The sequence below is a fragment of the Prunus persica genome, chromosome G1 (genome assembly GCF_000346465.2).
Source record: "Prunus persica cultivar Lovell chromosome G1, Prunus_persica_NCBIv2, whole genome shotgun sequence".
Lineage (NCBI taxonomy): Eukaryota > Viridiplantae > Streptophyta > Magnoliopsida > Rosales > Rosaceae > Prunus > Prunus persica.
In genome coordinates this window covers 27,483,855-27,508,559 of record NC_034009.1, presented here as the reverse complement: position 1 = coordinate 27,508,559, position 24,705 = coordinate 27,483,855, and the positions used below count along the sequence as shown (strand labels likewise).

General features: G+C 38.0%; 3 protein-coding genes across 3 annotated transcripts; 1 reads left to right on the top strand and 2 right to left on the bottom strand.

Moving 5' to 3' along the window:
- On the top strand, window positions 7,845–10,278 carry LOC18788519 (aldehyde oxidase GLOX). Its single transcript, XM_007227610.2, has one exon. The coding sequence runs from the start codon at window positions 8,087–8,089 to the stop codon at window positions 9,842–9,844; it is 1,758 nt and encodes a 585-aa protein (XP_007227672.2). The 5' UTR covers window positions 7,845–8,086; the 3' UTR covers window positions 9,845–10,278.
- LOC18788568 (protein NRT1/ PTR FAMILY 4.6) lies at window positions 10,486–15,199 on the bottom strand. Its single transcript, XM_007221933.2, has 5 exons — window positions 14,845–15,199; window positions 14,601–14,709; window positions 14,241–14,458; window positions 11,970–12,410; window positions 10,486–11,748 (listed from the first exon to the last, which is right to left on the bottom strand). The coding sequence occupies exons 1-5, from the start codon at window positions 14,845–14,847 to the stop codon at window positions 10,753–10,755; spliced, it is 1,767 nt and encodes a 588-aa protein (XP_007221995.1). The 5' UTR covers window positions 14,848–15,199; the 3' UTR covers window positions 10,486–10,752.
- Window positions 21,358–23,518, bottom strand: LOC18791477 (putative pentatricopeptide repeat-containing protein At5g40405). Its single transcript, XM_020561796.1, has one exon. It carries the CDS (start codon window positions 23,391–23,393, stop codon window positions 21,546–21,548), a length of 1,848 nt encoding a protein of 615 aa, XP_020417385.1. The 5' UTR covers window positions 23,394–23,518; the 3' UTR covers window positions 21,358–21,545.

Sequence of the window (24,705 nt, the reverse complement as noted above, 5' to 3'; positions counted from 1 at the left end):
ATAAATAAAGATATTTAACTTCAACAAATCATGCTAGGAAACCCATAATCAATAAAACTTATTCAAGATCAAGAAATGAAATTCATTTGCATAAAATCATTAATAAAACAAAAGTCCACTCACTCCTGGTCTGAGCTAGCTGGACCTCCTGAAGGTCCTTCCTGCGGGTCTGCCTGGCCCCGGGTGCCTTGGCTAGACGATCAATTCCAACTTTAAAGCCCTCGAACGAAGCTTTTTGTCTCTTGAAAAACCTGAGCTGTGGCAGCTGGAATCCGCTGGAAAATACCTCGAAATTTCTGGGTTCGAAGCTGCCCGTTTTCGGGCTCAACTTTGGCTCGATTTTCTGGTTGATTTGCTTAGAATCAATGCTGGATATGGGTATGAATGGGAAGAGGAGAGAGAGGCGAAGAGTTTGCAAGTTGTGGCACTCAATTTGGTGGCCAGACGGAGGAGAAATGGTTGTCTGAAAATGGTTGTTCGAAACATTCGCAAGAGGAAGAAGAAATCTGGGTTAAAAAATTCTGAACTTCAAAAAATTTACGATTATGCCACTAAACTTCTTTTGATCGTAACTTCTTCGTTACAACTCCGATTTGAGCCCAGTACGTGTTTACGGACTCATCTCGATGTGCTCTACGCAACGGTATAATTGAAATCCTCAAATTCCTTCTTGAGCCAAAAGTCAAATTTTGACCCAATAAAATATTTCCGGGGTAAAATAGTCTTTTCCCATAATAAATTAATAATTAAAATTTGATTTAGGATCGGTTTGTTACATGTTTAATTCGATCATGTTGAACTGGATAATGAGCAATATCGATTGCTAACTTATTATCACAACGTAACTTCATTGGCTTCTCTGGTTTAAAACCCAATTCTGTCAAGAGTCATCTGATCCACAATAATTCACAAACTCCTTGAGCCATACCTCAATACTGTTCTTCTGCACTAGACCGAGCAATTACATTTTATTTTTTACTCCGCCAAGTGATTAGGTTACCTCCAATTAATGTATAGTAACCCGACGTAGAGCGTCTATCTGTAATGGAACCGGTCTAATCAGCATCTGTATATCCAACAACTTTAATATTTCCATTCTTTGAGAATATTAATCCCTTTTCAGGGGCTACTTAAAGTATCTTAAGATCCGATCAACTGCATTCCTATGAGAAACATTGGGTGAATGCATAAATTGACTAACCACACTCACAACATATGCAATATCTGGTCTTGTGTGTGCCAAGTATATCAACCTTCCAACAAGGCACTGGTATTGTTCCTTATTGTTTGGCAAACGGTCCATGCCTTTACATAACTTGTGATTCATCTCAATGGGTGTGTCAGCAGGCTTACATCCAAGCATTCATGTTTCAGTGAGTGGACCCATCACATATTTCCTTTGAGACAGAAAATACTAGTTTTTTACCTTACTACTTCAATTCTGAGGTAGTATTTTGGAGCACCTAAATCCTTCATCTCAAATTCATAAGACAAATACTTTTGTAGCTTCTATTGCTCTCATTTGTTATTCACAGTTACGACCAAATCATCCACATAAACAATTAATGCAATAATTTTTCCTCCATCATGCTTCAAGAAGAGAGTGTGGTCTGAATTACTTTCAGTGTATGCAAAATTCTCCATGAACTTAGTAAATCTCCAAACCATGCCATAGGAGATTGTTTTAACTTATATAATGACTTTCTGAGCTTGCAAACTTGATTCTTCTTGTCATGAGCTAAATTACATATAGGTGGTAAATCCATGTATATTTCTTCTTCCAAGTCTCCATGTAAGAAGGTATTTTTAATATCGAACTGATATAGTGGCCAATCTAGATTTGCTACTAAGGACAGTAGAACTCTAATAATGTTGATCTTGGCTACTAGAGCAAAGGTCTCCTGGTAATCCACCATATACCTCTGTATACCCTTTTGCCACCAATCTAACTTTATATCTTTCAATGGATCAATCTGCTTTGAGTTTTATAGTATAGATCCACCTGCATCCCACCATCTTCTTTCTGTGAGGTAAATGCTCGAGCTCCCATGTGTCATTCTTCTGGAGGGCTCACATTTCTTCATTCATGGCTTCTTTCCATTTTGAGTCTTCTAATGCTTCATTCACACTATTTGGGATAGGTATATCGGTCAATTATTTCACAAAGTGTTCATGCGACTTTGATAATCTGCTTAGAAATATATAATTATTAATGGGGTATTTCCCTTTGCTTTAAAATTTGATTCGTACTGTACTCGAGATTTACCACGGTTCTTCCTTTCTGGAAGCTGATATATAAGGCTATATGTATCCTTTATGTTTTCTGAAATCAAATCATCATGGTATATTTCATTAGTATTATCAGTTTCAGGGGGATATGTTACCTTAATGACTTCCTCAGTAGGTGATTGGTGTGGCACTAGAGCTGAAGGTAGGTATGGAGCGCACAAAATCTCAGAAAACAATTCAATTTCCTCCTCCTAATTTTGACAGCATGGAGTCGACCGATCATTTTGAAACTAAGGCTCTACCCATGAAGGAATAAAGGGAGGCGACCGGTAGCTTTGAGGCAGAAACTTGTCCTGCTAAAAAAAACTCTAGAATCTTCGGAGTGTTAGATTCTAGATTCTTCTCAAGTGCTGCTAAAAAATATATGTCGTGTTGAGAACACGACATCCATAGAGGTATATACCTTCTGACTCAGAGGGTGATAATATTGATAGCCTTTCTAATGAAGAGCATAGCCAATGAAAACACACTTTTCTGCTCGGGGATCCAATTTGCTTCGTTGGTGATCATGTAAATGTACAAATACGACACAACTGAAAATCTGTGGTTCAAGGTTGGGGGTGAGAGATATTTGAATATGGTGGTGAAGTGTTTGAAGTGGTGTTTGAAAATTCAAGATACTAGAGGGAATACGATTGATAAGGTAAGCTGCAGAGAGGACGACCTCTCCCCAAAATGACCAAGACATATTGGTATCAAAGAGAGAGGCACGAACTACTTCCAATAAATGAATGTTCTTTCATTCAGTCACCTCATTTTGTTGGAGAGTGTATGGGCATGAGTGTTGATGTATGATGTCATGATCCTGTAAGAACTTGTTAAAATCTTGTTTGAAAAATTATCTGCCATTGTTAAAACGGAGAACCTGGATTAGGGCTTTGTGTTTCCACCATTTTATGAAACTGTTGAAATTTTAAATTGACTTCCCCTTTAGTTTTGAGAAGGGAAACCCAAGTCATGCGTATGCAATCATCTATAAATGTGACAAACCATCAAGCTCCCCTTAGAATGGCAATTTTAGCAAGTCCCCAAACATCAGAATGAACAAGAGAAAACGGAACCAAACTTTTATTTGAACTTAAGGGAAAAAGAACAAGATGACTCTTGGTCAGTTCACAAATGTCACACTTAAAACTTGAAATATCTAAACTGGTGAATAAGGATGGAAATAACTGATGTAAATATCCAAACGAAGCATGTTGAAGACGTCTATGCCATAACCATACTTAGTCAGTTTGTTTCTCAACACTAGCTCTTCCAATCTTGAAAGCTTGACCAACTCTGGCTTCACTGTCAGGCTCCAAGTCCGAGTAGACAAGTTTGCCCCTCCTAGTACCATAACCAATCGTCTTGCTACTGAAAATGTCTTGAAAAATATAATGAGTTGGCCAAAAGGTTATAGTACAATCCAAAGCCGTAGTAATTTGGGCAACATATAATAGATTATGGTGCAAGGATAGAATAATCAACACATAATCCAAATTGAGGGAGTCACAGAGAGAGAGAGAGAGAGAGAGAGAGAGAGAGAGAACCCTCCTCAATCGCATGGGAGATGGTACCATTAACAGTAGACACCATCGATTGAGGAGACGATGTATAAGAGGTAATTTGTCAAGTATCAAATGTCATATGGTCAGTTGCTCATGAGTCAATGATCCATGTGTTTTTCTTGGATGAAGTATTTAAAACATAACATTTGGTACCTGTTGTGGTTATAGAGGCAAATGTTGGAGCCGGTGTAGCCGAAACAGCATGACTTATAAGATCTGATTCGAAAGATATGTTGAGTGCTTTGCTCCTATTCCTACAGGGAGATTTGGAGTGTTCTCATCTATCAGGGTACCCAATCAGTTCGTAACAACCCGCACGTGTATGTTTGTCTCCTTCATAGTGGGTGCACTTCTTCTCCGGACGAGATCCTGAGGCCTTATTCTGAGAAGAGCCACCGGTAGAAGTCTGGGGCCACATTTGACGTTGAGTTACCACTACAGAAGCTTCCTTAGCACTAATCATAGTCATTCTTTGTTGAGCTTCACGACGAACATAGGCAAAGGTTTGATCAAGGTCTAATTTAGGATCTTTGCATAGGATTTCCCCTCGAACTTGATCAACCTCAGGGTCAAGACCGGAAAGAAAAAGGTGAACACGAAGACGATCTAGTTCTATATAGCGCTCAGTCACGTCGAATGCGCAGTGCATAAGGATAGGACTCCGATGGTCAATTTCTTGAAAGATGCCCTGCAACTGGCTGTAGAATTTATGAACTGGTGTACCATTTTGTTTAATAATGAATGCCCGTTTGTTGAGATCCAAAAGATAAGTTTCATCGCCACCCTCATAGTAAGTCTTCTTGATGGCAGTCTAGATTTCTTTGGCAGTATTTAACTGGATGAAATGATTCATCAATCGGGGGACATGGAGTCAATTAACCACCCATTGACTCAAAAGTTCTCGGTACACCATTTGTTGTAGGTGGACAAGAGCTCATGAGCCTTTGGAGTGTCACCGGTTAGGTAACCCAATTTTTTCTTATGCAACAATGTTGTTCTCCATGACTTGAGACCATAAGGCATAATTGGTCTTAGTCAGAGTGACGCCGGCAGGGAGCGGGGAGTTGTCACTTTGAATAGTAACGATTTGAGGAGTATGGGTGGAAGATCCTCTGTTGATCGGAAGCGAGACGTCGCCCATTGCAGCAGAACAATTTGAGGGTAAGATAAAGGTATGTGTTTAGGGAGTTTGATAAGAGGATTTGATTTTAGAGTTTAGGATTTGGATTTGAGGAATTTGATTTACGGTTTGTGTTTGAATTTGAGGACTTAAAGACAACCTAGGATCGATTGCTTTGATACAATGCTAAAATATGAATATGGTTTGAATACTTTAAGTTAATTGTATTCTTCTCCGTAAGGAGGTATATATAGGAGTTTATAAGGAAAAGATAGAGTAATTAATTAGGGGAATATTTCCTGATTATACAAGATGTGTCAATTATATGAAACAAGGTAGTAAATCACCTAATAACTTAGAAAATAAATCTCCTTGATTTAGTAAGTTAACTCATGTCAACATTCTCACACAAACACCACACAACACAACTATGATGCCCTGGGAGTTCGAACTAAAGACCTCTGTACTGCAAGTCAATATCATTTTTCACTAAACTAGACCATTAACACAATTAATTACTTAAATAAGCTGTCCCATAAAAGAAACAAAGGTAAATATGTGAACAATTTCTAGGCCTATTGTGGCCCCAAAGTTATCAAGCAACAATCCTCAGCAGTTGGCCACACACATATATAACACCCTAGAAATCACCAATTCATGCATCAAGGTTTTTCCTTCTTGGCTAAACAACCTAAGATAATAAATCATATAATTATTTTTGGATTAGGCATTGAATTAAAACACCTTAAGTTTAGCTTTCAAATTACCACAAATGTGATGGTAAAAAGGGCTTGTCCAATATAGGTCCCTACAATTTCTATTTCCTAAACATATATCCATCATTCTATAAATCTATGTGTAAAACCCAATTTCAAACTTAAATGACCAGTAGGATATAAGAGGTCGTAGTATTTCTATGTTTTTACATCTTTGCCATCAAACTTCATATTTCATTTATAATTTATTCCAAGCATTTCATTAACTGCCGTAATTGTAACTAAAACTCCCTATTAATAGCATATCAATCACCCTATTTCTTTTGGTTGCCATTCCCTCTAACATATGGCCCCTTAAAATTGCAAATAAAAAAAATATGTAAATTACATATCCAATAATGTACATATGAAAAATATAAATATAAATATATACGTATAAAAATATAGGTATATTATTTACCCAAAAAAATAAACAAAAATAGTTCAATTAAATTTCCATACATTAAAAATAGCTACATTATTTAGAAGAAAAAAATAAGTTCATTATACTAGGTAAATTGTTTTACTAGGTATACATTATTGGAGAAAAAAAAAAGGTACATTATTTAGAGAAAAAAATAGGTTCATTATACCAGGTAAATTGTTTTACTGGGTATAATTTGTAATAATGTACCTAGGTCAAAAATAGGTCAATTACTTTGTAATTGAAATTTCCGTACTTTAAAAATAGGTACATTATTTAGAAGAAAAAAATAAGTTCATTATACTAGGTAAATTGTTTTACTAGGTATACATTATTGGAGAAAAAAAAATAGGTACATTATTTAGAGAAAAAAATAGGTTCATTATACTAGGTATTGTTTTACTAGGTACATTATTAGAGAAAAAAAATAGGTACATTATTTTGAGAGAAAAAATAGGCTCATTTTTTTTTAAAAAAAATTGTTTTCATAAAACAAACAATAAAAAGATGATCAAATTATTTTTCATAAAACAAGTAATAAAGAAAAAAAAATAGGTTCATTAAAAAAATGTTTTAAAAACAAAACAATAAATAGATTATCAAATTATTTTTCAACATAATTAGAATGTGCACTATTATTCATAAAACTATAATAAAAAAGAATACTGGTCGTATAATTCATTAAAGACAAAAACATTAATTCCTAAATTTAATATTGAATTTAAATTACTAATACTTTAAATAGATAACTAGTCGTAATTCATAGAAGGAAAACACCATTAATTCAAAAATAGATTACTGATACTTTAATGTGGAATTTAATATTAAATATTAAATAAGTTTCTAAATTAGTTCCTACATCCATTACAACTATTTGGAGATCTTTCCAAATTCAATGGATGTCATTAGTTACACCCCCCATAACACATTAACTTATAAACAGGTGTAGTTTTGGAATCCGAAAAATACAATAAATCAGATTTTAAGTTATATTAGGTAAATTGCTTAGTTGGATCCTAGTCATCGGGTATTATTTGAAAAAATTAGGTATTTTAAATAGAAAACTAAATGAAAAGGTTGTATATGATTTAAAATGAATTTATGAATCTAAGCTCAATTTACTAAAAACTAGGATCATCAACATCATCATCAATTGCTTCACTTAACCTTTTTCTTATGTATTTTGAATACATTCGTGTACTTAAACAAGTAAAAATGTGTCCCGTAATCATAAATTAAAAAAAAAGGAAGGTAATCTAGTAGGTGAACCAAATACTTAATCAAGATTAAGCCAACACAACCTCAACTAAGCTTCTTTATTTTTGGGTGAAAACCTCAACAAAGCTAAGCTAAGCGCACCATTCATTCACAGAACCTGCGCATTTGGCAGAGAAAGTAAACAAAAGTTACAGTGAATATCTGATTAATTCCATCCAGTTCAGAAACACACAAGAGTATGACGAACATCCACGTCAACACTAATTCGCCATATTACCATTTTACCCCACGAAAATACAAGCGCATTGATGACTACTACCATATGTTAATGTTTCCCAGGAGAGAAAATTCAAAAGCCCCTCACCGAAAAAACAAACCAATCTTTTTGCAATAATAGGTAGGTTGAATCTATATGACAACTTCGAATTACGTCAGCTTTTGGGCCTGGTCAGGCCCAAGTTTGACTCTTTGAGATATCTGACCTGTCACCTGTGGGCCCTCTAATATGCATGTACTTGGTAGTGTGTATATAAATGAGACAGTGTCAGCAAAGAAGACCTAGCTAGCTAAGGCCACCTCCACCATGCACAGCTAAGACCTTCACATATTGTCATCATCACACTCACTGTCTTCTTTTTTTGATTTGTAAAACAGAACCCACTTCCTTTTATAAAGAGATAAACCCCAATCTCCCCAAGAACAAAAATAACCAAGAAACCAGTCGTCGGCCATGGCTTTCATTTTCAAGAACCTCTCTTTATCATCCTCCGTTTTCTACTACGCCATCCCCCTCTTATTTTCTTATCTCTTCATTGTTTCCCACTCCCAGTACTTGACCAATCCGACGCCGTTTTCCTCCATTAATGCTACTACCAGTAACGTCTCCGCCGGGGGGCAGTGGGTTCTTCTCCACAAAAGTATCGGAGTCTCGGCAATGCACATGCAACTCCTCAAGAACGACAAAGTCATCCTCTTCGACCGTACGGACATGGGCCTCTCCAACTTCTCCTTCCCCTCCGGCACCGGCTGCCGCAAGTACAACGACACCCACCACCGCAACAGAACCATCACAGACTGCACCGCCCACTCCCTCCAATACGACGTCATTTCCGGTAATATCCGCCCCCTCTACGTCAGCTCCGACACGTGGTGCTCCTCTGGCGCATTGGACCCCAACGGCACCCTCATTCAGACTGGCGGGTACGGCCCGGGCATCCGAAAAATCCGCACAGTCGCCCCTTGCGACGACGGAAAATGCGAGTGGACCGAGCTCCCGGTCAACCTTGCCGACGGCCGCTGGTACGCCTCCACGCAAATCTTGCCCGACGGACGCGTCATCGTCGTCGGAGGGCGGAGAGCTTTCTCCTACGAGTTCTACCCCAAGACTGACGACGTGTCGTCCAAGAGATACTACCTCAGCTTCTTGGCAGAGACCACCGACCCTTACGAGGAGAACAATCTTTATCCCTTCTTGCATCTCTTGCCGGACGGCAACCTCTTCATCTTCGCCAATAACCGGTCAATCTTGCTTGACTATAAGCAGAACCGGGTCGTCAAGGAGTTACCGGTTATACCCGATGGCATCAAGCGGACCTACCCGAGCACCGGGTCCTCGGTGCTCCTCCCGCTAAAAATGAACGGGTCTTTAGACGGGTCGGATAAACCCGAAGCCGAGGTGCTGATATGCGGCGGGTCGCCACCCGGTGCGTTTAACATGTCGAATTTGAACCGAGTCTTCGTCAGCGCCTCCAACAGCTGCGGTCGGATCAAGTTGACCGACCCGGATCCGAAATGGGTCATGGAGGAAATGCCCATGCCACGTGTCATGTCCGACATGCTTCTCCTTCCTACGGGCGACGTCATCATCCTCAACGGAGCGTCAAACGGAACGGCAGGGTGGGAAGACGCGGCGAACCCGGTCTTCAACCCGGTTTTGTATAAAACCTACGAGCCCGACCCGAATCTCAGATTCGTTGTGCTTAACCCGTCCAGCACTCCCAGAATGTACCACTCGTCCGCTTTGCTTTTGCCAGATGGCAGTATCCTAGTGGGCGGGAGCAACCCGCACGAGATGTACAATTTCACGGCGAGACCCTTCCCAACCGACCTCAGCCTGGAGGCCTATCAGCCGCCGTACCTGGGCCCGCTCTTGGCAGTATTGCGTCCTTCGATCTTGACCATCGAAGCGAGGGACAGCATCGTATCGTACGGTCAGATGTTTTCTGTTACGTTTATGTTATCCGTGTACCGGGCCGATCCCGGGATTTCAGTGGTCCTCATAACGCCGTCGTTTACGACTCACTCCTTCTCCATGAATCAGAGGATGGTGGTTTTGGACGTGGCGCGCTTGGAGAACTTGTCCGCGTTTGCTTACAAGATTGCGGCGTATGGCCCACCGAAGACCACGGTGGCCCCACCGGGATACTACATGCTTTTTCTTGTCCACGCTGGCACTCCCAGCCACGCTGTGTGGGTGAAGGTGCAGTAATTTGGATTTGGTGTTAGGACTTTTAGGAATTCTTTGGGGCATAGATTACCAAATTTTGAATGAAATTTTTTAAAATTTCTTTTATTTTATTTGTTAAGAATTGTAATGATCACAGTAATGCTAATGAGACTGATGGTGAACGAGAGAAATGGAATCAGTTAAAGAATTATCGTGTGAATTGACTGAGAATTTCTGTGGGATTTAATTACATTAATTATAAACAGTAATAATGTAGTCAGTTAAGAATTTTTTTGACCAGCTCAACGTTATCGCGTGACCAAACGAATTGATCTTCACATCCAGGTTTTTAATTGGTCAAGCAACAACTATGTACTGGAAAGCATTAAAACAGGGTTTATTTACCCCTGGGTAATTAGCAATCTAAACATTACTATCTTTTCTATTTTTTACTTTCTTTTTTAACGAAGCGGTATTCTAAACTATTTTAATGTACGAAAAGATGAATCAAACTCGGGTGCAACGGAATAAGCTCACTGTCCTGACCAATTGGTCAAACCCACATCTATACTTTTCTATTTTGAAGTCACCCCTTTTCTATTAATCCATCCTAGTTCTAGATGATTCAACTAGTCACCCTTTTTTGTAACTAGCCTAATATAGGGATTAAGAAGCATAGGTTGGTTCTGGTTGCTTGCAACAAAAACATTGGTCATCTGCAAATGGCACATCGCACATGAAGCATTGCCAATCTGACAAGATGAACCAATTTACTATTTTATATTATTACAGAGAACTGATGATTACAAGATAAAAACTGTTCTTAGATCACCCTAGATTTGATCTTCCTTGTGCTGCAAGGCAATGAAGATGCAGCATTCGGCCCATTATATACAGCCCAGGTAGTCGTCGACAAGTTGAGAATATATATCCCAAAACTCTGTTTTACTTTACTTATTTGGTCTTCCTGGTCTGTATTTGTATCTGGTGGCCCAGAAAAGGTAGTGTAAGAAATTTAATCCACTGAGAACACACATGAGCCAGTAGAATCTCTCAAGATGGTAATGGTTTAGGTTGCTTCCAGAGAGCCATTTGTGCTTGGAGTATTTGCCTGAAACATCGTTAACTAGAGAAACAATCACTGAGCTAAGATAATACCCCATGGCCAAAGATGCCCAGGTAAGAGATGTGGCCAAAGATCTCATGCTTGTTGGTGCTTCTGTGAAGAAAAATTCCAACAGTCCAGCCAATGTGAAGAGGTCTGCAGACCCAAGGAACAAGTACTGAAGTGCAACCCAAAAGAATGTGAGGGGCAATGGCTCTTTCGAGTCGAGTAGCCCCGAGGTGGAAGCAACTCGCTTTCGCTTAATCTCGACAAGAGCTGCTATTGCCATTGCAATGATGGACAGAGCTAAACCGATTCCAATTCGTTGCAAGTGAGTGATCCCCATTTCAGATTTTGTCGATTTTCTTGCAAATGGGATGATGAAGAAGTCATAGACTGGTGCTAGGATCATGATGAAGACTACAGGGAAAATGGGGAGAGAAGCTGGTGGGACTTTCAAAGAACCAAGCTTTGTGTCCATGGTTGCAGCTTGCTGGACAGAGAACGTTGAGAGCTGAGCTAAGCAGCAATTGAGCATGATGGTGCAAGCGAATATGGGGAGGATTTTCAGCACAATTTTGACTTCTTCTACTTGTTGCAAGGTGCATTCTAGTGCCTTATGTGCTGGGTTGTTCACCTGCGCTGCTCTGTTTAGGAATTTGAGGCTTTGTGTTGGGGCTTGATCTTGATCATCAGCAGTGGACGCCTCCTTCTCCGTGGTGTTTCCTTCTTGGATTGCTTTACTGGTTGGGGTTGGAGAAGAAGGGGTTGGGGCCATGCTTGCAATGGCATTGCTTGGACTTTTGGTCATACAACTGTGAAGTGTTGCAGCAATCAAAACCTACAACAAAAACAAAAAAATTAACAAGCAGAAGCTAAATTAGTTTACTTGGGAGTCAAGGATGATTGATTAGTTTTCTGGACATGATTGTCTATATGATGTGTATGAGATACATAGTGCTTATGATTGAATTTGAAGAGCATTAGAATCTTAGAGGGGCTAAATTACTTGAAGAACAAAAATGATCTGCCATGGACATATATTTGTCATCTTTGGCTTACCTTGAAAATTGTTGTCAGTGGACTTCCACGAGGTATTTTGTTCCTGTAAAGAGTGGAGCCAGCAAGAAAGACTGGTATAGACAACAATATGCTAATAGTTGCAATTCCAAAACCCCATTCCCATCCTTTGTTGTCCTCAATCCACACCACCAGCGTCACCGCAATTAGGCCGCCGCAAGCAAGGCAGAATACGTAGTAGTTGAAGAAGGTTGATCTCTGCTTCCTTCCTTGTGGGGTGCTCTCATCGAATTGCTCAGCTCCATGTGAAGGTAAGGAGCCCTTTATTCCTCCAACACCCAATGCCACCAGATAGAGGCCTATGAACAGCAGGGCAGCCTTTCCACCTTCAACTTCTTGGCATGGATTATTGAGGCTGTCTGGACTGCATGTTGGTGGCTTCAGTGAAGGTAAGCGAGCTTGCACTGTGAGTAAGATTAAACCCTGTAACAAATATTTGATATTAAAATTGTTAACAATAAGTCATGTAAAATTCAAGCAGTTAACTTATGATAAATTGTGCAAAGGAAAAGTTTGGTTTTATCCTTGGTACTTAATTTGGGCTGACCCAACTGCCATGAATAGCCTCAAAAGTTGATCCAGACCAACATACATTGACATATGTTGTTGGGCCTTTGTCCCATCATCTAAAAGAAAGCCATAAATAATGGGGTCCACAACTTTCGAGCATAGGTATTAAGTAGCGGACTTACTGTACTAGTCAACTGGCGTAACTCACGTTTCGACCAAGGGAAATAGTTTTTAAGCTTCTGCTTCTATTCTATCTAACACTCAACAGTCAACACATAATCCAAAGAACAAACAAAGAAAGAGTCTAGCTAGTTTGGTTGGGCATCACAAAATTGGGTCCCCAAGCCACATGTTGATTCCCGATTCAAATTTTGGACACTATCGCATGAACAAAGACTTGTCATCACAAATGTCACTACGCATGCAGTAATGTTCTTGGGGTCTATATATCATAGTTGATGGCTCTAATTTGATGTACTTTTAAATAATAAAAAATCATTGCTCTATTTGCCTCTGGCCCTCTTATCAAAACTGTAACCACACACGTGGTTCGTGAACTTGGATGGGAAAACCCAAAACAAGGAAATTTAATGTAGATACGGATTTTTCAGCTACTATATATGTGAAATTACCATAGTTTAGACGATGACACTACGACTTTTGGTACAACTATGTCTCTCAAAACTTGGATATACGTGGGTTAGATAGAAGATCAGGCAGTGAGGGAGGAGTGCGTACGTGGCAGAATTTGAGCCAGCATATTGCATGAAGCTGGTGCACTATCGGTGATAATAGTAAGATCTTATCATGTACGGGTGTTCTAGTAAAGAGAATGCCTGAAAGTATTGTTACGCGTGTCATAACGTTATTTGTCAAAAAAAACAAAATAGTACATGTATTTTTCTGAAGAGAGAAGGGAGAGGAGGACAAAGGTAGATGCATGCATTGCTGTCAAGCTGAAATTGAGGCATCGAAGTTTCTTATTGTCATGGCATGACATGAGACAAAAACATAATTGACCTCCCAAAAACAAAAGACAAACGCAAAGCCACATAGGCCCCGAGGCTTTCACTCTAATTGGCTCTACGTTGCATGAGTTGTATATGTGTAAAACATGATTTTGGCACAATTGAATGTTGAGTTGCTTTCAACACGAATTTGCATCCCATAACATAAAAATGTCCCAACCCAACAACACAAAACAAGCAAAGTTTTGTGTTTTGGGGTTAAAGAAACAAAATCATATCAAGGCCTAAAAACCCACCTAATAATTTTGATCAGAAAAAAAAAAAAAAAAGGGCAGTGGTTTTCTCAAGGCCAAAACTACGACCAAATGCGTGCGTTGAATATTACGATAATTTTCAATCCCTGACTCCTGAGAGGCTGAGAGGGTTTTATGGCGTTTGCTTGCAACAGACTCTGATTTCTGACAGAAACATGATCCTGTTGCAATTTGCAAGCCACGTGTACCTGGATTCCCTCGAGAGAATCAACACCATTATTCTTTATGATAAAGTATAAAGAATTGAAGAAATGCTTAGGGATATTGAATTAAGGAGAAAGTTATATCAATATGTGCGCAACAGAGGCCAGATATATGTGTGCAGCCGCAGATTACTTAGTAATAGAAGAAAGCAACTAATTAACAAAAAGGAAAATGTACAGAAAGAAAGTTGCAAGCACAAGTGAACAAAATACTCTGAGAGAGAGAGAGAGAGGGACTGGAGGTGTACGTATAATTACCAGAAATTCAGTAACTGTACTTATCAAGTAGATGTGATAAGTTGTGAAAAAAGCATCGGATAAGAAACCACCAAGAAGGGCCAGAAGGAAGGCTGTGCCCATGAAGTCTGTGACATCGTTGGCCGCTTTGGATGGAGATAAATGCATATACTTTGATAAGTAAAGCACCAAATTGCTTGCATTTGCCAGATATGCCAAGTTCTCCAATATCTCCGCCACTGCATATAAACATACACAACACCATTCATTACATAAAGTCTAAAACTTCTGTATTGAGAAACAGAATATAATCAATCATTTCAAAAACCCAATTCTTGTTTTTCTGTTTTGAGGAAGGAATTGAGAGATATGGATACAAACCCAAGACAAAGGAGGCGGCAAGCATGCCACCATGGCGGCCTCTGATTGCAGCTCTGTTCCTCCAGTTAACATAGCCTTCCCATCTGGTGCTCAGCTGCTGTTCTTGTTCCTACAGGGCCAAAACTCATGAGGCTTAGAAGGTGGTTCCAATAAAGGAAACCAGCATGAAAGGAAAAGTGTGAGGGATGAAAGTAAAGGAGAAAAAGAGAGAGAGAGAGAGAGAGAGAGAGAAAGAGGAACCCACCATTTTCCCTGCCTCCTTTTTTTCCCCACTTGGGTTCTAATTAATTTGGATCCTTCGGTGGCAGAGGATTTTGATTAGAAATAAAGAGTGATGACTGGTGGGAGATATAAAGAGTTGGGGGAGGATATGAGAAAGGCTCCAACTTGGGGAGAGAGAAACCTTTAGAAAATGACTTCATTTGATCCCTTTTGAAATCTCTCCCCCATGTTACTACAGAGAATAAGCTAATTACTTTCCAACACTACATATACATCCAATTTGGCAATAGAAATAAAGGGTAGGTTCTTAACTTTGAAACTGCTTTGGTTGAGATAGGGAAGCATCAAATCATCTTGACCTGAAAAGAAAAGAAATAGGCAAAATAAATGTAAAGGTGTAGGTGCCTCACCTTCCTAATTATGGTATATAAGCCCTTCACAGATTGGGGATGTTAAAAGAGGGAGGAGGGGGGGTCTATATAAATCTTAAAGTTTGCTGATCCTCTCCCCACTGTTACTAGCTCTTTTAATTTATGACTAATTAAAGAAGAAAAAAAGAACATATTCTTTCATCTTTTAATCTTTGACACAAGCATAACAATCAAATTACTTAAATAAATAGATCCCCTGGCAGAATGGAAATCCAAGTTGCATGCCAGATTGATGACCACAAAACTAATTGGATATTTTTGGATTAAACTAATACTGATGGAGGATTTGAAAGTGAGTCAAATATTAGCTTTGTAAGATCATACCTGATACCCACCACCATCACCAAAACTCATGACTCACCACTCTTACCCCTCTGCTAGTGCTACGACCGCGGACTTATTTGTCTTATTGCTAATACAAAACTCCGAAAATTATGCATATATTACCTGTATTCACAAAGATACGCGTTAAACCAATACCCTGTATCGAACTCGATAAGTGTGAGATTTTATTACAAAATATCTCGATACTGTTTATAATAAAGCTACTCATATATATTGTATTATATTTGTCAAATTTATTATATGAAACTTTACATTCTTCAATAATGCATATGAAATGAAAGCAGACAGAGAGTGTTGTGCTTGGGGTGTATATTTTGACTGTTTGACTTGTGAGGCTGTGAGTTTGTGACTCTACCACGACACTAAGCTAATGACCGATTCTTCGTGTACATATCACAATAGATAAATAGATGTACGTTAACTTCAAGTTACATCTCTCTTCAATTAATAATTGCATGACAATTTCTATCTAGTGACGAAGGGTTAAACGAGAGTAATTTTCATTGTTTTTTTTAATAGCATTTCATTTTCAATCTCAATATAATACGTGGGAACTTAAAACTCTAATAATAGATAAAAATCCAACTTTTGTATGTGTTTTTTACAATGAAATATTCTAAATTATTATATATAATTTACAAAAAGATGAATTTAAAATTCAAATATAAAGAAGCGGACATATTACTCTGATCAAACAACTGACATAATAGTTAAAATTAACAAACAGAAATTAGGTTAAAGACATGCGTGGTGAAAAACATTGCATGTGATATGTGTAGTGTAGTTGCATATGCAGCTCGTGCTGTTTTATTAACTTGTTTCTTTTCCCCAACATGCAAAGTTCGCAAAACTGAAAGAGACAAGGAAGTGGTAAATTAATTAGCAGAAGCAACACGGGGTTTCCCTTGTTCCAAAGATTTTGATGGCTATAATTTTCAACCTGTGGCCTCTCAGAAATCATGATAAGCTAGCTGTCCTGTTGTGACAGAAGGTCACTGTTCAACAAAGACAATTTCGATCAATATCAATTCAAAAGGCCGTTTGGATATATGATTCTGGGAGCTAGGTTGGATCTGCAATTGCACTTAACGAATTTATCTAGAAGAAGCAGATAAAAGCAATGTTTATTCTACAGGCATATATTCTGTATATCACCAATTTATTATCTTTTTTTTAAAAAAAACATTCTATGAATATTAATTGAAATATATCATATCTTTCGATATATATATATATATATCACGATGTGTCCCACACTCGAAGAATGAGATTAATATGTGCTCGAGATTCGACTTTACCCAAAAAAAATTAGAAAAGAAATATATCATATCTTTGAAAGGAAGGAAAGGATGTGAAGCGGAAATGATATCAACATTACTTTAATGAAATGGATAAGGAGATATGCTTAATGTGTGAGGCCAAGCCAAGCCAAGGATTTGAAAATAAATCAACTCCACTGTTAAGCTGCGATCAATCTTTGACTGCAAATGTGGCCGCATTGCAAACTTCAAGAACGTCCAAAATTAATTTCTCAGTTAGATAGTAACTTCGTATTGCAACGTGGAAGCTATATATTATCGACACCAGATCATCTATGTAGCATCCTTGTTTCTAATCTAACTCATCTGGAAATGTTCGATGAGAATTTAAGCAAACCGTAATTTTATTTGCCCACCTGTCACTACATACATATTTGATGCGTGAGAATTTGATTTCTCAAAATTTGCATGGCTCTCCCTTAACTATAATTTGATTAATCAAAACAAGTTGCGGTTTTGCGTGGAGTGAGATATTGGTTATGTGAGTTGATAAGGACAATGAGACAGCTCATTTTTAACGAAGTTTAAATTCACTTGCATATATTAAATTAATTTAGAATATTATTTGTATAAAAAAACTATGTAAATGCAACATGCTTTTTTCCTTTCATGTTAGTGAGGCAACAAACAACGCGATTATTTGAAAAGTTAAGGTAATTGGGTTCCATCATGTATTCTAGCAATAAAGGGACATCTCTTTAGAGTGAGAAACTTGTAATGAGGGCAAACGTAGAAGCCAAAATGCCACACAAACAAACTACCAAATAACACATTTGCCTTAAAATTTGACTTGTCTCTTGAAGATATATAAAGCCGGCTCTCTATTTGTCTTTTGTGCACTGTGACATTTAATTTCAAGCTCTTGCTTTAATTAAATGAGAGAAGCAAGCATTAAATAAGGCTACGAATAATTAGGTAAATAGAAGACAGCGACCCAATCAAAGTCTACCCTTTTCTTGTAACCAAAAAAAGTCTACGTATCCTTTTCTCCCTTGGCTCTATTCTTTCGATATGACACATGCAATTTTTGAGAAATTTTTAGGTATAAGCGCAAATAGTGTTATTAGTTTACATATTATAACACGGGTAAACGGTATAGTGATATGCTAAGAACTTATAATGTAATGTTTAATTAATGATTATACAAAAATTAATACACAGGAATTGATAACATCACATGAAAATCAAACTGAAAAATTACTAGCAAATTTGCAATATGTTTTTTTTTTCTTTGGGCTGTATGGTTGAATTCTTTTTCAGCAGATACACGTGCGAAGTGTGAACTGTGATCTGTGAACCCCCAATAGTCCGGCGCATACATTGCTCCTAGTCATTTTGCCTATTCAGTCTAAGCCCCGAGGCCTAGGGCTCTCCATATATTGGACGACAGAATGTAAAATATAATAAATTAAGCAATATTTATTCTTTTATGACTTCAACTTTACCCTTATTCCACCAACTGCTACTAGATACAAAATCACTTGTGTATATATATATATATAGACCAAGTATGCGATGGCGGAATTACGAATTTTTCAACGAGTAAGTTAACTAAAGTATTATTTTAAAATGTAATAAATTTTTTTGTTATTTCCAGTTTCTATAGTCTTTAGATATAAAGTATACATTAAGTCATATAAATCACACTAATTTATAATTTCATTGACTAATTTTTAATATGCTTTTTTTCTTTTTATACAAGCGATATTTGTGGAGAAGGGAATCGAACCTAGGACCTCGAATTTCTCTATTTTCACTAAAACTGTTTAACTCTGAGTTTCTTGCTTTCTCTTCGGATCGGTGTGTTACTCTTCCTCAGTTGATTGAGCATATCCCTTTTATTTGGCAAAGGTGACAACTACCGCCGTGAATTCGATATGCAATTCGCGGGATGTTGTAAACAATTTCCACACTTTGCCTTAACTCTAGCCTTTTCACTTTCACATACAATACACAAAAGATTTGAATTTCAAAAATAGAAATACCTTTAGCCAAATAGATCACAATATGCTAGTTTGATGGCGCAACAAGGAAATGACAATTTCTTCGAGGATAAATTTAGAACACTCCACTCCACCTGATAATAAGAAAAGATGCCAAAGAAAAAAAAAACATATAATACAGAACAGACGATGTTGTTTCAAACACATGAAAGATAACCAACCAAAGGTTGATAGAATCTGTCATATGTTCTCCTTGTGTATTTATGTGGTCCAAAATAAGTTCCAAATTCCAAATAGAAATCCAAAAATACTGTTTAAATCCCCTGGAAATTATAAGTGAAACAGTTTCTCATCAATTGTAGCTAGCCTGATATTTCAGATTCTTATTCCCCATGGCATGACAGGAATGGTAGAATATGTTTTTTTGGCAGGCTTGGCACCTTGGTGTACACTCCAGCAATGCTCGGAGGACATTATTTCTCAAGCTTCCACTGTTTACGATATGAGGTCAGCTGGAATTTATCTAGTTATAAAGAGATTTCTGTTCATGATTGAATGAATAAAACCTTTGTAAAGAAGAAAGATGCCTAAACTAGCTACAACATGCAATTGCTACTTCGCTTTTTTTGTTTTTTGTTTTTCAAATTTTCGTCCTTTAGCATCAATTATCTGAGAAACTAACAATCGTATGACTATGAACTATTAATCGGTGTCATCATTTCTCTATTTCTTAATGATCTGTAAAAATATGATAGAAGAATAGATTTTGAGTTAAGAGATTAGGTCAACATCTTTCATGTAAGGGAAAAAGAAGAAAAACAATTCATCACCTAGAACATCTTCCAGTCCTTCCAAAAAAGAAGGCGGCGTACACTTTAGACTTCTTTTTCTTCTTCCCAAAATTGATTAGGTATTAGCAGTCACGTAACTTTATATTAATTAACACAAGATATGCTTATAGTCAATTTCAAGAGAGGACTTTAGATGGTGTATTTTTCTTTTTGAAGATACTGTGCAACTTGCCTGGACACTAGTAAACAAGTGGTAAGAACCACTTGCTTTTCTATGAACATACGTCTCACTAACTCATTTTCTGAAAATCTATTAATTCGAATTTGGAGGTTGATATCCAAGAAACTAAAACTCTTCTGTGCATCGAAACTAACCATCGTATTGGTAAGAGTAAACGCTTACTCATCACATTTATTTCCACATTTTAAATGACCAAACAATTAATTTTAATACTAGTATGTTACAAAGAGTGCATGACTAAGCGTTTACTCATTTGCAACACATGACCTCATGAAAAGGAACGTTATATTGGAATAATGAGAGTAGAAGAGTTTATTCAAATATAACGTTCTTTTTCGCCAAATCATGTATGCTGTAAAAGAGTAAATGCTTAGCCAATTTGTAATATAAAGTTGTAATATACTATTTTTCTCAAAAAAGCATTTGATTGTTTTCACACATTGATTTACGTAACCTTTTATTTATTAGTTAGAAGGTCTTGCTTTGACTCTCCAGAAATATAACAGCCTAGAGCTGATCATATCTGAGTCGAAGATTACTGCCTGCCTACCATTGACCTTGGAGATTTATTATTAATAATGAAGGTCAGGGCTTGAAAATATTAGATGCTTATGTAAGCATTAGATAAGTAATTAAATTGAAATTAGGGTGTGGTATTGATCTTGCATCCTAATTAATTAATGGAAAACTCCTGCCAGAATTGCATTTGGTCAATTGGTTCTGAACTTGTGTCAAATTATTCTGTACTGCCGCAAGATCAATAAAGCCAATGAGAACAGAATTTTCCCAACTCATAACCTTTCCAGCACTCTGTTTGAGTCAAGTTCTAAAGACCACTCACTCAGCACCTAATTAAGCAACCCATGATTGCATTTTTAATTTAATTTAATTATAAATAATAAAATAATAAAAAGTGGACCAACCCGAACATAGACTTGGCCGGAAAGGTTTGTTTACAATAAATAAATATAAAAAAAAGCGAGGATGCCATGCCTGATTTTTCAAAGGACGTGTAGATTTTTTCTGGGAAATGTCTCTTTCTATATTCATGGACTGGTCACAGTGGAAGGACCATTTCAGTGACTCTGATTATTTCGGTTTTACAAGTAATTTCCATTTGAATTTTTATCAGATTAATTGAACCTGTCCTGTATAAGTGATTGTGAATAAAGATTTTGGTCGGTTTCTAACATATTCTTGCAAGTCATTTCCATCACTTTAAGATGAAACTTGTTTGATTAGGACACCCACTGGTCAGAACTCTTGGGATGAAAAAAATACTGGCCTAGAGAAATGAGTTGGGATGATCTTCTGGGTTGGGCTAAGATCTGAGGGTGGAGAAGGACTTTAAAACTTTTGAAGTGGGCTTGGCTGGGCTGTAGCTAATAGCCCATTCATTAGATATAAGCAGATATCAAGTCCAATATCAATATCAGAGCTCTAGACAGAGAAAGAAAGAAAAAGATGGTGAAAGTAGTGCTTAATTGATCATTTTCAAAGAAGTATACAACAAATAAAAATTGCAAATGATATCAGAGATCAAAGAATAAATAATCAGCTTTCTGTTTCTTCTTCTTTCTAGCTGTCCAAGTTTAAGAGACAACAATCAGGACTTGAACTGTGAACAGACCCATGAATTGATGAGTATTTTACTCACCAATAACCTTTGCAAGAGCACTCCCCATCCTGAAAATGGTGAAACCTATTCCTGTCTCTTACAATAATTTCTCTGTTAAAAAGTTTAGATATCATTTTGGTCACATCATGGCAATCCCAACAGACCCTGAGGTTCTTCACAATCCTAATCGGCACGCCTTCTTTTAAACTGATCAAACCGAAAGCAATCGCAACCTTCTCACTATGTTTACACAATGCATCCTCTTTCTCTTCTTCTTCTATATCAAACAGCACAGGATTGGTGTTAGCCACATAACCTGCTAATTTCAGCCGCCTAGAGATTTCTCCCAACATTGCCTCAATTTCATTATACCTCGGATGTGACTTGTCTCCTACTAAGAACTCATGAACTTCACCATCAACCTCTAAGACACTGCAACCAGGAAGCTTCCTCACACCTTTAGCCTTCATTGTCCGCCGCACATTACTAACTCCATCCCATAGCTTGGAATCAGCATATATATTGGACAAAAGCACATAAGCACCATGATTCTTGGCCTCTAGTTTGACTATCTTTCTCGAGGCAAGCTCGCCTATTTCCATATTCTTGTACATTCTACTAGCGTTAAGCAAAGCCCCCCAAGCACCCGCATGTGGCTTCATTGGCATGCTGTTTATGAAGTTCAGGGCTTCATCTAAACGCCCAGCTCGGCCGTATAAATCAACAATGCACCCGTAGTGCTCTAGCTGAGGTTCAATCCCATACAATTTCTTCATTGAGTCGAAATGTTGACGACCTTCCTCAACTAGTCCAACAACAGTGCAGCCCCTTAGAACTGAAACAAACGTAACTTCATTTGGATGAACCCCTTCTTTGTTCATAAGGCAGAAAAGCTCAAGACACTTCTCGCCAAATCCATTCATAGCGAGGCCCCCCAGTGCACTACTCCAAGTATACACGTTCTTTTCTTTCATACCCCAAAACACTTCCATGGCCTTATTCATGTTCCCGCATTTTGCATACATGTCAATGAGTGCAGTCCCCAAAGTCACCGTCATCCGTAGCTTGTTTCTCTCTATATATGCATGAGCCCATCTCCCTTGATCCAATGCCCCCAAATGGGAACAGGCGGATAAGACCGAAACCATAGACACCTCATTGACCCTCACACCCTCCATTTGCATCAAATGAAACAAATTCAAGGCTTCCCTAGACTTCCCACATTGCGCATACCCTGCAATCATCGCATTCCAAGCAATAGGGTCCCTTTGAGGCATTTCATCGAACAGCTCCCTTGCAAAACCAACATCACCACATCTGGCACAGGCGCTCACCATAGCAGTCTGGCATACCAAATCAGGCTCAACAATTTCTCCAAACGCTCTATGACACGAATGTAAGCAACCCAATTCAGCATACATGAAAATTAACCCGCTTTGAACATGGGGGTCATTCTCAAACCCACGTTTAGTCAATGCAGCATGGACCGAAGGACCAGTCTCACGTGCCAAAAGCTGCGCACAAGTGCGAACCAAGAAGTTGAAGGTGTAGTTATCAGGTAAAAAATTGTCCCTGGATTGGAGAATTCTGCTGTAAAAGTGAAAGCTTTTGGATGGCGTGGAGCTTTTAGAATAGGCTCTGATCATGGAGTTGAAGGTGAAGAGGGTTGGGTTTTCGCATTGGTCCAGGACTTTACTGGAATAACCCAAATTGCTGGGGTTTCTGATGGCTATGGTGGCAACAAATTGGCCAGAAAGGTGAGGGTCGTTGAGAAGACCTTTAACGAGCAGTTGGGAGTGGATTTGTTTGAGTTCTTTGAGGGTAGTGCATGAGTCTACGAGTGAAATGGTTGGGTGCTTTGCAATGCATCTTAGGGAGCTCATGTCTTAGCAAATCATTAGTGTCATGTTCCAATAACTTCTAGTCTAATAATATACCAATGTCAAAACAAAAACATTTGACAGAAAAGTGCCAATTTTTATAAGTATTTTTATATATGAAAAAGAAAAGTCGAGTGCCCTTTGGAAAACAAATCTCCAATCTCAATTTTAACACCCTTTTGGTTATTCTCATGCACAATGCCATTGCCATCAACATTTACAAACTCAAATGGCCTTGACTCATATAGCAAGGGGTTGACCGTGCCCAAGGCTAGTCGTGTTCAAGTGTCCGACACTCTCCCATTCTTCAGCTTAGTGAAGTTTCCGTGTAACATAGTGCTTAACTGGGAATGACAAAGTTGGGCATGCACCTACATGCTACTTTGCTCTAGGAACCAGTTGGCTGGCAGGAAAAAGAAAGATTTTACCTTTACATGCAAATGCAACACCAAAACACATGAGCTCCTGCATTGTACTGTATGACATGACTTTTATGAATATGACAACATTTGGGTGTTCAAAAAAGTATTTGGCTCTTGGGAAAATTTTGCATCTCCAGTTTGGAAAGCATCAGGACTTGCTAGGTAGCTAGCAGCAATGCATGTGGCAGGCAACAAAGAAAAAGGTATGCCTCAAGCTAGCAACCAATAAAATAAAGTTAGAAAGTAGACCAAGACCAATGCTATATTCATATTCCTCAATGCATGCATATTAATCCTTAATAAGAAATAGTTTTTTTCTTTGTAATTTATTGGCAATGGTGCACTAAGCGAGGATATGGATCCAGCTTGCTACAAAAGCACTGGTAAAGAGAGAATCCTGGGGACCAGCTTAACTGTTATATCCACATTAAGGACAAAAGCGTCGTCTTTGATGCCACAGAGACAGAACATTATTGTGTTGATCCGAATCCTCCCAATTGTGAGTGCATATGTTGCTGCTAGGTTAGCTATGTACTTCTATGTTGGTAAATCGCACATGTACATTGGATTTACTTCTTCTGTTTTATATCAGTTGCCAAATTACTTGAAGGGAAAGCAAAGAATAATCACCAGGCATGATTTGCAGGTCCTAATTGGTCATAATTCTTAATTATCTGCAAATTAGTCATGCATGGTAAGCCAGAGTGTGCTGAATGATGAGTTGAAAAAAGTGTCTGTGGGCTTTTGAATAACACTGTGATGCCGTAAGTTCTTTGCATGCTGTATTTAGTTGCTATATGTCTTGTTGGCATAAATTAGGTTGTGCTAATTTTGGTCCAAAAATATCAAAAACATGACTCAAGTTGTTCTTTCTTATGTCATATAACCATGCT